At 37.8% G+C, this 12,635-nt stretch overlaps 1 protein-coding gene and 1 pseudogene across 3 annotated transcripts in view; one reads left to right on the top strand and one right to left on the bottom strand.

Annotated features, from left to right (window-relative positions):
• The first annotated feature begins 269 nt into the window (after positions 1-269).
• Positions 270-414, top strand: LOC111525609 (annotated as a pseudogene).
• A 127-nt stretch (positions 415-541) lies between these two features.
• TPK1 (thiamin pyrophosphokinase 1) overlaps positions 542-12,635 on the bottom strand; it is a 383,349-nt gene continuing 371,255 nt past the window's right edge. For all 3 annotated transcript variants that reach the window (XM_023191035.2, XM_023191036.2, XM_023191037.2), the window contains one exon: positions 542-2,190. In XM_023191035.2, coding sequence (XP_023046803.1) covers positions 2,072-2,190 — 119 coding nt within the window. In that variant the 3' untranslated portion in view covers positions 542-2,071. The remainder of the gene's footprint in view (positions 2,191-12,635) is intronic.

The raw sequence follows: 12,635 nt of genomic DNA on the forward strand, positions 1-12,635 counted from the left end.
GATGTGGTATTTGCATATAACCTATGTATATCCTCCCGTGTATGTTACATCATCTTTAGTTTACTTGTAATCCCCAACACAATATAAATGCTAACAGCTGTTATACTGTATTATTTAGGAAATAATGACAAGAAAAATGTCTATATGTGTTCAGGACAGATGCAACCATTCTTTTCTTTACAAGTATTTTCAATCATGATGGATTGACTGAATGTATGGATGTGGAACCCACTGATATGGAGGGCTGACTGTAATAAAACCAGCACCTAGTGCTGTATGAAAGGAGAGAAGGTTAGCACTTCCCTTGACAAGAATGGAAGAGGCCCTCGGGTCTGTCAACATGTGTATGGTTAAAACCAGCACCTAATTCCTCAGTAGCCTGGCAGGAACTGGAAATGGTGGCCTATGTTTTAAGAGAACTCCTTCTGTGGGCCCCCAACAGCTAGAGCCTGATACTCAGGTGGTGGTGTGAGATAAGCCTCAATGCTTTTTTTTTTTAATCCCCTGTCCCCCAGTATTTACTAAGCTTCAGGAAACTATATTCTTTTTTGATAAGTATCCATTTATTAACACTGGTAACATTTTCAGGACAAATAGAACATGCATTCTTTGGTAGTAACATTTTAAAATCATAGATATATTTCTTTTATATATTATGAATATATTTTGAGTAAGGAATATATAACTAGTCTTCAGAAACTGAAGATGGAAACATGGCTGAGTCTCAACTTCTAGTCAAGCAGAAAGTAATGACAAGTGCCGAAAATGCCACAGCCACGTGGGTCACTGCTTCTTTCATTCTCTACAGACAACCTGAGTCTCACACTGTCATAGCACCAAAAAGAAAACAGTTACTGTCACTTTTCTTATAGCAACATAGGGATTTGTGTACATAAAACATGTTGGACAGGTTCTCCTTCAATCATGATTTGTATGTCAACAGTTGGTTTCATAAAACATAAAGAAAGGTGGAAAGAAGATAGAAGATGGTCTCTTTACAAAAGAAAGGTGAATACATTTTGATGCACCAGGTTGTTTAGGCTAAGTCAGTAACTATGTGTATTATCAGCCCTATGATTGCTAAGTGTCAAAATTTAGAATTTCAGTGTGGGAAAGAACCTCAGATACCATCAGTCCAACTGCTTCCATTTTACAGCTGAGGAAAGGGGTCGGTCCGGAAACTTAGGTGAATATCAGACTAGGATGAGAATGCAGGCTTTGGAGTTAGGCTCCTTAGTGTATGGTGTTCATGTATCCCCATAGACAAACTCATTTTCTGGTAATGTGAGCACACTTCTGGTCTTTGAACCAACAGTTTTTCAGTCTAAGCTATGTCAGAAACGAATTTGATATTTATGCTTGTTACCTCTGCACAGCTTTTTCCACCTAGGTTGTGATGTTGGCGGGGTTAATGTGTGAGTAGGGCTCCATGGATCATCATTTATCTTTCACATCATTTCTCTTTGCTTATAATAACTACCTATTTTTAAATTTAACAATTAGGTCAGTGATTCTTGATTTATTTAAAAAAGACAATACCAAAGACAGTAATGAGGTCAGAATGACCTGGTGCACTTACAACACCCCAATCTGAAAGGAATTTTTTTTCAGTAGAAGATAATATATATCTTATACAGAAAACTAATACTAAAAGGTACTCAGAGGTAGCCCTTGTTGTTAGACATTTAAAGATGTTCTGGACTCCCAAGAGGAACCTCAACAATGATCTCTGCTTCAAATTAAAAACAATTTTCTAGGATAAATGGAATGATTAATAACATAAGAAGAATAATCAGTTCTGAATTGTATAGTGGAATGATTCCCATTAGGTTCCAACCAAATGTAACAGAGCTTATTTGCTTTCTTAGCATGTATCTTTCCCACTACTATAAAATTGAGATCTGCCATTTATGTTACCTGTATTATCTAAACACTAACATCTTTAAACCCAATGGGCTTCCCCTAGAGAGGTTTAGATTCCTGCAAACCCAGGTGAATCATTCTTGTTGAGCAATGAACCATTGAGAAATGAGATAAGGCAGAGGCACACTTATGGATGCCAGTCGACAGGTTAGTTTTTGATGGCCATGGTCCAAAGGAGTGGGTGGTCAGTTTCCACAGTCACAACACCAGACCCGTCATAGGTATTGGAAGTACTGACCAATGTTCCAAAAGCAAGTACACCATTTTCTGTAAGAAAATAAGGGGAAAAAATTAGTAACTATTTTTTTTTCTTCCTCCAGTGTAGATTAACTTTGTCACTTACCAAAAAGCAAGTAAGCACACACTTTGATAAAAAATATATAAATGGGGGATAGGTGAAATATATGATGTATGGCTTTAAAATGGGAAATTTCTATAACTTGCTGTAAACATTCTTCCTGGAAGTGGTTATTGGCCATTTTGGGTTATATATCATTCTCAATATTAAATATTATTAGAATCTTTTCTTTTCCTTTACTAATTACAAAACCAAAACCTGTATTTGTAATGTGCAACTTCCTTCCTTCCCTGGGTACAATTTTAGTTTCTCTTGATAATTCGGAATTAAAATTTAATATGTTATTATACTCTATAAAGATGTAGTTTTAGCTTCAAGTAGAAATGATATGAGACAGATAGAAAATTACCTAAAAAATACATGTGATTTTGGTCATTGTTTTCTCATAAAGTAAGAAAACCCAAAGTGAATACAGCTTACATTCTGTAAAAATTAATAGAAACTCAAAGGTCAAAGCCGACTTTCATATGTGTAATCTTGAGCAAGTCACTTAAGCTCAGCTATAAAGTGAGGGCAAGAGATGATAAGATAATCCTTTAACCCTACTTATCAAAGTAAAAGGCTTATGAATTAAGATTAGAATTTATATATTTATACATTTCATAAATATATTCATATACATATTTTTTATTCTCTAACAAGTTAATGCCTAGGCACAGATTGGTAACTTCACATCTCTTTGCTGATGCAGGAGCAATTCACTTCATCAACATGACTCTAAACTCACAACTGTCCTATAAGCTTGGTAACCAATATTATTTTCTTTACTAAAATTCAGAGAGAAAAATGAACAAATATTATGGAGCCCAGACTATCAGAGTCAGAAGAGTGTCCTTTTCCTTCAAACAAAACCTATGAAGTTATACACACTGCTTTGGGGGAAATCAATCAATTACGATGCTCACTTCCCACTAGAGGGAGCCTCCTATCTTTCTGAGGAAATCTTGAAAAGGCGATTTAAAAATTCAGGAAAGGTACTGCAAGATAATCTATTGTCAGTATTACCAGTTCACACAGCTTATTTATTAAAACTCAAATTATTTTTCATAGTTGTTAATGTTTTTACTAATGCAAACACAAAAGTAAAACTACACAGTAATACAGAGTGAATCTCATGTGAATATTGCCCTGATATGAACCTCAATATAAGAAGCTCTTAACTCTTGAGTCATTTAGGACTTCTGTGAGATGATGTTTCTGAACACTGGTGATATACACAAAAATATGTATTGATCTAGACACTGTTAAACATAGTTGGTAGATCAGGGTGGTGATCTTTGAGGAATTCACAGCAAAGTCAATTGAAATCTCTACCTCTCTTGAATGGTGGTCTTGCCTGGAACTGGGTGTTTACCAAGTACTTTCTGAGACCTATCCCAGGCCTAGGGTTTCAAGGTTTTCCCAATAGCCAAGAGGGAAGGAGTCAGGGAGCACTTCACACCACTTCATGGTGAAGGCAATTTAGAGTGCTTCAGCAGGTCTGCCAACTTTAAAGTGGAAACTCCCTTGTGAAGACCCATGCATGCACAACCCACTTGAATTTGACACATACATTATATGATTCGAGAAACTCAATTAAAATCCTAGTTTTTACTTAGGCCCAAAGAACAGGAGTACAAAATTGTGCTTCAAGTTGATAGCTGCATATAAATTCTTTTCTGATTTTTGAAGCCAGACTATGGATTTCAGAATTTCAGAGGTAGCTACCCAGATTATACATATTGGGTTTGCTAAGACACTGTTGTAACCTAATTAATTTTCAAATGGGAAAATAATCAAAGTGGTTGTATTTGGGCATAAGACGATGCAATTTTTTTTTTGAAAGAAACATTTATTTGAGTTAAGCAAGGCCACTGTTAGCCATACTTGTAAATTATGTTTTTATTTTATTTTATAATATTTAAACTTCCAACAAGACCAGTTATGTTATAATTAATTAAAGATAATAATTGGTTTGGATTAGCGGTTGGTTATCTCTAACTTTATAGAAAGTACAATAAAAATGACAGAAAACTAAGATGAGTAAGTTGAGAGACAAAGTCATGAATTTTAATTTACTATGTCATTACAATTATTTTGGAATATATTTTCTTCAAGTCACAGAATCATTTTTGGACAAAACCTTAAAGTGTCCCTTAGGAAAAAAAAAAAATTTAAGAAAAACATTTGGAATTATGATGAATTTCCTTCACTCCAAATATCTGAAGGCTAATTATGACGTAAGTACATGAAACTAGTAAAGAGACAGCTGCATAAAGATAGCAGAAAAACAAATTACCTCTTCATTTCTACCCTAGAGGATTTGACCAACACTTTAGCTGGCTGAACTATAGAAAGTCTGACTTGGATTTTTTCCCGCATTATTTGCAGAGTAGACTACAGCCAACCATAGTTGCTCAAAGACAACCAGTCATCAGATCAAGTCCCGTTTTTAACAAAAGGCAAAAATAAAAGTTATGGATGTATGTGCAAGCTTATAAGCAACCATGCTTTGTGTGATAAGCACATTAACATAGATTTTACAATTTTCATCCATTATCTCAGGCTGTTTCCTTTCCCAAAGGTAAGGATGAGAATTAGCACTCCGTGTTCGATTGTTTTCAGTGATGTCCTCCCAGCTTTTCTCTAAAGCTGGAAAGACAGGGGACTACAAAGCAAGAGCTGGCAAATTGGTGGAAACCAATTATTCAACTCTTTTCAGTTAGTGGGGCCATTTGTCCCTGGTTTCTTGCCCATCTTTCCTCCACAAGGTACATTAGTGAACTGTGGCTCCTTCATTGGAGCTGGAAGCGTGAAGGAGTACTATGCAAGGCCTCGGATACTTTTGGCACTGAAAAACAACAGCGGGAGGCATTCATTCTCTGTGCACCTGCATGACTTTTCTGCTCAGGTGCTTTTATAGAAAAGGCATCTCTCTATCAAAGAGCATGACTCCATCATGATGAAGTTAATAAGTTAGACCTAGGTTCAAACCCCAGCTCTACCATTCACCAGCTTTACAAACTCAGTTATTTAAACTCTTTGGCCTTGTGTCATCAACAGTAAAAATGTAGAAAATATCTACTTCACAGGGAAGTTGTATGGATGATGTGGCCAATCTTACATATGATACATATTCAAGAAATTTCCATCTTCTTTGCTTTCTCCTGTTATCCTGCCAATAAAATAGACCAGGTTTGCCTTTTAAAGTTAACAAAAAGAGAGATGTCATGAGCTGAACAATTAGCAAAGGCCTGAATTCAAGTGATTAGTTTCTAGCCAGCTGAGAAGTAGAATGAGGTACACTTGTAACTTTTCCAGGCTAGCTTTTGTGAAATACTTAATATCATTTCAGGTGATGCCTTGGCCTGCATATATGTATGCATTTATTTAATAGATATTAAAGCCTCATTCTGTGCCAGGCACTAGGGTTTAAGGATGAGTTTCTCTGCCCTCACTAAAATGAGGACTCACATTTTAGTAAAAGAGAAAGATATACAATCAAACCCAGTAGACAGGAGAGAAGTGTGAGATGGGCCAAGGAGGGCAGAGGTGCCTTCCTGGCAGCCAAGATGGGTTGTGTATTCAAGAGGGAAGTTAAGCCTTTGACAGTGGGGGGTGCTACTGGCATCCCTAGAGGCCCGCCCACTGACCTGGTTTCCCAAGAATCTGTAGATTGATGCTGGTTCTTTTGTAAAAATAAATAAATTATTTAAAAAGGCAATGGAAACATTTCTAAAATCAACAAATCCTGAGGGAAAAATGGAGTGAACTAGCTTTGCCTGGGAGCTGCTATTTGAGATGGGCATAATCCTCATTCATTCAAGATGTGATCTGAGTCCTTACAGTACACCAGGTACTCAGAGCATAGCCGGGTTTTATCTTCCATTTAGAGATGAGGAAAATGAAGCTCAGAGAGGCTAAAATCACAGGCTATGATGATAATAAAAGTTGTCAGACACTAACAAGTTAGTAAGGGAGGTTAAGGCGATTCTTTGAAGAGCTCTAAAGAAGAGACCTGTTGCTGGTCTGTTTTCCTGAAGTACAGAGCTGTCTTTCGGCAGCCTGACAGAGACTTAAGGGGATGCGTTAGTGAGGGCCTAAAAATCACTCTAAGACTTAATGAATACTTTACATCTCATATAGACAAATGCTTAATGAACCCATTATGATGAATCTTAAGGCGCCCTACTATTCTGGAACATTAGGTTAAGTTCTGAGAGTTAAGTTAGACATATTAGACATCACTGACTATTTAAGGCATAATGGGACCACTGTCTACACTCACCATTTACTTTCTGAGGATTCTTAGCCCATTTGGAGAAATGGCAACACATTAAGAAAACATGACTCAGATTTCATTACCAGGAAAAGAAAACGATATTGTCTGTCACATCAGTTCACTATTATAGGTCTTTACCATTTTAATTTTTGACAAATATATTTTTAAAGAAGGTCCTTTATGTACACACATGAGGCAAAAGATTATATTTTTAAAATTGCTAATTTATACTGTAAAATATGAATTCTAGGAAACTTTATTAATGAATTTGTTTCTTAGAAAATGGCATTTATACTTATGGCTGCTCTTGAAAATTTTCAAAAATAAAATCAATATGTTGTGTTTTCACTTTCTTGAAGTCAAGAATTCAAAGTAGTCCTAATGTAAAGCTGTGGAGTACATGCCTTTTGTGTACTTATATTTCTATTAGAATCTCAGGAAATACAAGTTTGAGACCATCTATAAAATAAATACATTTATTTATCTCAGCACTGCCAAATAAAAATAAGTGATCCACAAATCTAAATTTTCTTTTTTTTTTTTTTTTTTTTTGAGACGGAGTCTGGCTCTGTCGCCCCGGCTGGGGTGTGCAGTGGCCGGACCTCAGCTCACTGCAAACTCCGCCTCCCGGGTTTACGCCATTCTCCTGCCTCAGCCTCCGGAGTAGCTGGGACTACAGGCGCCCGCCACCTCGCCAGGCTAGTTTTTTTGTATTTTTAGTAGAGACGGGGTTTCACCATGTTAATCAGGATGGTCTCGATTTCCTGACCTCGTGATCCGCCCGTCTCGGCCTCCCAAAGTGCTGGGATTACAGGCTTGAGCCACTGCGCCCGGCCAAATCTAAATTTTCTAATAGCTACCTTAAAAAAGTAAAAATGGGAAAAATGTTAATATCTTTTTTATTTAGCCCAATATACCCCAAATCATTTTAACATCATCAATATATAAAAATGGAGGTCTTTTACATTCTTTTTCACACTAAGTCTCTGAAATCCATTTACAGCATGTCTCAACTTGGACAAGGCTCATTTTAAGTACTCAATGGCCACACACAGCTAGTGGTTACTATAGGGATTGAACAGTGCAGTTCTAGGTTATTGAAGCAGGAACTATATTTATGATTCAATTATCTGCTTTTTTCAGAGGAACATTATTTTTTGGTTTGATTATACAGATATTAATTTTCATTTCATATATAGATATGCAGTCACAGAGTCCTAGGTTATAAAGAGAACATTAAATTCAAAGTGAGCACATAATATCATTTCGAGTGATTTAAACATGATATGAGTGGATCAACAAACACTTAAATACTTCACATGTGCTCAGCAGCAAGACAGACTCAGTCCTCTGCCCTTCAACTTGAGGGCTGAGAACTATCTAGTAGGAACTGTAGAAAGGACAACCAAAAATCTCAAATCCAAGCAAACCTAATTTAAAATTACCAAGAGAATATATATTACATTCTATAAGGTATAGAATAAATAGTTGCCTGCCTGGACGTGTGGCAAATAATCTTCCTTTTTTTTTTTTTTTTTTTGAAGGGGGAAGGAGTTATTTATTTTTATTTTATTTATTTATTTATTTCCATGGGTTTTTGGAGAACAGGTGGTTCTCCAAAACAGGTGATTTGGTTACATAAGTTCTTTAGTAGTGATCTGTGAGATTTTGGTGTACCCATCATCACCCAAGCAATGTACACTGTAGCCAATTTGTAGTCTTTTATCCCTCACCCACCTCCCACCCTTTCCCCCAAGACCCTCAAGTCCCCAAAGTCCACTGTATCATTCTAATGCCTTTGTATCCTCATAGCTTGGCTCCCACTTATAAGTGAGAACATCTGATGTTTGGTTTTCCATTTTTGAGTTACTTCACTTAGAATAATGGTCTCCAATTCCAGTACTGGGTATCTACTCAGAGGAAAAGAAGTCATTATACAAAAAACAACCTATAATCTTCTAATTGTACTTGCAAATAATCTTCTAATTACAAATGATCTTCTAATTGTACTCCTTTCTCTCAATTATTACCTTCTCTTCCCACTCCTCTAACCCTTGTGAACGAATAACGGGTGAACCTTAATTGCCTATAATGAAATGTTCAAAACAAAGCAAACACATTCCCTCTTCCTGGCCCAAATATCCTGGCATGACACTTAAGGCCCTTTGTCATCTGGCTACTTCCTACTTGCTTGCCAGCCACTCTCTGCTACTTGCTATTCCTTGAATAGATCAGGAATTTCCTGCTTCTATGAAAATTTTTGACATGTTCCCTCCAGGAACAAACTAACTTTTCTCTGCATATTTTATCCTTCAAGTTTAAACTCAATGTCACTTTCTACCCTGTACCACTCTTTGATTCTCCAACTGCTACAGGCCAAATTAAAAATTCTCTTTTCTATTTACAAATGACTTGATTGCTTCCCTGGAACACACTTTGTATTTAAAGCTGACTATTTAGATGCCTTGTTTCAACCAGGCAAAGTACAAAGTGAGCTTGTAACATCTTGTTTCAGAAAGCAAGAAGGTACTCAAAAACAGATGTAGACCTGTCAAAAGGACACAAGGACTGGAACTAATTTGGGGCATTAGAAAAGAATCCTGAGAGAGAGGCACTATAATATATTGAATGATGAACTGCCAAAAGCAAATGGAGAGAAGAAAATCTATTCTTTACAGAAGAATGCCAACTACTAAAGGAAGGAATGGCAGAATTAGAGAATTAGAAAGGCACCATTTGCAGCCACCAATGTAATAACTAGTTTAGGCAAGAACCATCAATGGATGGATGCTAAAACTACTGGGTAAAATGTGGAGGAGAAGGATAGAACCCAGTTCCAATGTAGTATTCCACGTATTGCTTTTAATTTCAAAAGAAAAAAAGGTAGCAGAGAGATCTCATGAGTCCAATCTTAGCTAAATGATCAACCTTAGCATCACCAATAAAAGGTCATACTGATATCATGTGTCTCCTGCTATGATGCTAGGGATGAATTGTATTCATCATCCATTAATACTTTTGGCCAAAAATGCCTGACCTGAATTGAATCATGGGGAAACCATAGACAAATGCAGAATGCAGGGCAGACGACAGGTTAGTGGGCCTGAACTCTTAAAAGCTGTCAGTGTCATGAAAGACTAAAAAAGTGAAGGGACTTTTCTAGATTAAAACAGACTAAACAGATATGACAACTAAATACATGTTTTTTAGTAGACTCCAGATTTTAAAAAGTCATAAAGAGCACTACTGGGACACTTGGAGAGTAAGAATATGGACTGTACACTATTATTCCATCAATGTTACATTTTGGGAGTAGATAATACCACTGTAGTTATGCAGGAGAATGACCTCATTCCTAGGAGACACCAGCTGAAGAATTTTAGGTGTTCATTATCATCATGTCTCCAACTTATTTTCAAATAGAACGTAATGCACATACACTCATACTCACAGACTATATTGTTTAGAGATTTGTCCCTGCCCAAATCTCATGTTGAATTGTAATCTCTGATGCTGGAGGAAGGGCCTGGTGGGAGGTTTTTGGGTTATGAGGGTGGATCCCTCGTGGCTTGGTGCTGTCTTTCAGATAGTGAGTTCTCTCAAGATCTGGTCATTTAAAAGCGCATGGCACCTTCCCCACAATCTCTCTCTTGCTCCTGATTTCCCTATGGGGAGTGCCTGCTCCTGCCTTGCCTTCTGCCATGGGGAAAAGCTTCCCGAGGCCTTCCCAGAAGCAGATGCTGGCACGATGCTTCCTGTATTGCCTGCAGAACCGCAAGCCCAATTCAACCTCTTTTCTTTATAAATTACGCAGTCTCTTAGCAATGCAAGAATGGCCTAGTAAACATACAAAGAAATAAATGCAAACGTAGAAAAAAATGTTAGCACTTGGTGAATCTAAGTGAAAGGTATACAGATTTTGCTATACTGTCCCTTCAGTTTTTCTGCAGGTTTGAAGTTATTCAATATTAAAATTCCACATTACAATCTGGGGAAAAAATTGGGGCAGAAAGGCTAGCAACTTATGAAGGGAGGTGTTTCCCTCTTGGCTCACCCTTGGTTTCCCTGAAAGCTGAAGTAATGCCATCGCAAAGCATTAAGAAATGTTCATTGATTTAAAGTGCATCAAAATAAATCCAAGTTGAAAAAAAAAATGTGCCAAATTCAGGAAGAAATTATCTAGTCCATGATATATCTGCATTGCAGCTTCTTGGAAAAGCATAGAGAGAGATGCTGAGCACACAGCCTGTGTGTGGTGAGGACCCTTCCTTTGTCAACTCATTGAAGCTCACCAAGGACAGCCTTTACTTCCACTCATTGATGCAGGAGGCCCTGGAAATTAATGTGCAGTGTCTACCAGAACTTCTTAGTGCTTGTGAAAATGATAAGAGCGAGACTTATTGTTATGCATGGCTCTGATAACAAGCCATCAGCTGTGCTTTCTTTTTGGGCCTTATCTCTCAAAACCCTGATCTGCTAAGACTCTTCCCAAGGTGAACACTCATCACCTCCCTCTCCTGACAACTAATCCTTCCTTGAACTCAAATGTCCAAGGAAGGGCTATTATAATTCTGTTTGAAACTGGCTGCATTTATCTTCATCTCTCTTGGAAGTCACATTTCCCTTGCCCTTGGATGAGGGCTGGAAGGCATTAGAAGGCTTCTGATGTTCAATTATTCTTCCTTCTCTACATTTTCTGTGTTATGACTCAGCCTGTTGATTGAAAAACAATTAGACCAGGAAAATGCTGCTGCTTGGAGGAGTCAAAACTAATTATGCCAGCTAGAAAATGTTTACAAAGATCATGACTTTCAAACATTTAGCCCTTTCTAAAATAAATAAAATCGCTATTTTTATTTGTTAAAGAGAATTCCCTAATGTATTATGTCATCAGCATGTTCTACTCATAAAAGTCCCCATATTCCAGTTAAAGAGCCAATCAGAGTTGCTTTAAGAAAAAAGAGAAGCTCACTGGGCTTATAAAATGAGAACCACAGTCCAAATCCACAAACTGTGACCTATTTGCATTAATTATTAGTGGTAAAGTGAATGATCTGTGTAGAACTGCGTGAAAATTTTCAGTGTGGAAAGTCAGTATCACATTTAAACGTGTGTTCAAAGAAGAGAAAGGCTGTCCGCAGGCTGTTCTGAACTGATTTCCTTTGCTCTGTTGCCTTCAAATCCTGTGTCTTGGTGTTGCCTCCTGTGGACACTGGCCTGCCCCCAAACCGTTCCACAGGGGTGAGAATTATGACCTGCAGATGCCAAAGATGACTGAGTCGCAGTCATCCTCATCTGTTGCCCGGCTGTAGAGTAAGGCAAGTCATTTTGTACTGGTGGGCCTCAGTGCCATCCCTGAAAACAGAGACTTGAACTTTTCACTCCCTCAGGTGACCTCAGCATCCATTTGTAAAATGCCAATAACACCTGTCCCCCGTTATCTCTAATACTGCTATTGTGAAGATGAAGGAGTTAAAGTCTGTGAAGAGCTTTGACTTCTCCAGGAAAGTGTTGAAAATGTGTTATTATTATCATCATTTCATCTGCACTAAGGAAGCTTTAAAGTGGCATTTGCTTCTATCCTTCAAATGTCAACGGAGATTATTACAAGTACATCGAACAAACAGAAATGGCATAGAAAAGTGAAGAAAGAGAGGAACATGTGCAGTAGCACAGTATGATTACTTAACATCAATCTCAAACCTGCAGGTGGTATCTATACAAATAAGATAAAGAGACATAATCCATGCCCTTTTAGAATTTACCAGTCAACAGAGTCTCTGTGAATCTGCTGTGATTCCGGGGGCTGCCAGATTCGCGAGTCGTTCACTGCTCAATAGAACTCTTTTAAATTTAATTCAGCTGCAGTTTTACTTTTATCAGATGGTGTCAGAAGCGGGATCCAAAGTGGAGCTTCTAGCGACCCCCAGCAGCGCTGAGTGAACACGCAAGGTACCTGCAGGACCCACTGTGTCCACTGATCTCTCACAGCTGCTGGGGATCATGGGTAAGCTCCCCCTTGGATTTTGGAGCGCCACTGATCTCTCACAGCTGCTGGGGATCATGGGTAAGCTCCCCCTTGGATTTTGGAGC

Source organism: Piliocolobus tephrosceles, chromosome 8 (genome assembly GCF_002776525.5).
Source record: "Piliocolobus tephrosceles isolate RC106 chromosome 8, ASM277652v3, whole genome shotgun sequence".
Taxonomy (NCBI): domain Eukaryota; kingdom Metazoa; phylum Chordata; class Mammalia; order Primates; family Cercopithecidae; genus Piliocolobus; species Piliocolobus tephrosceles.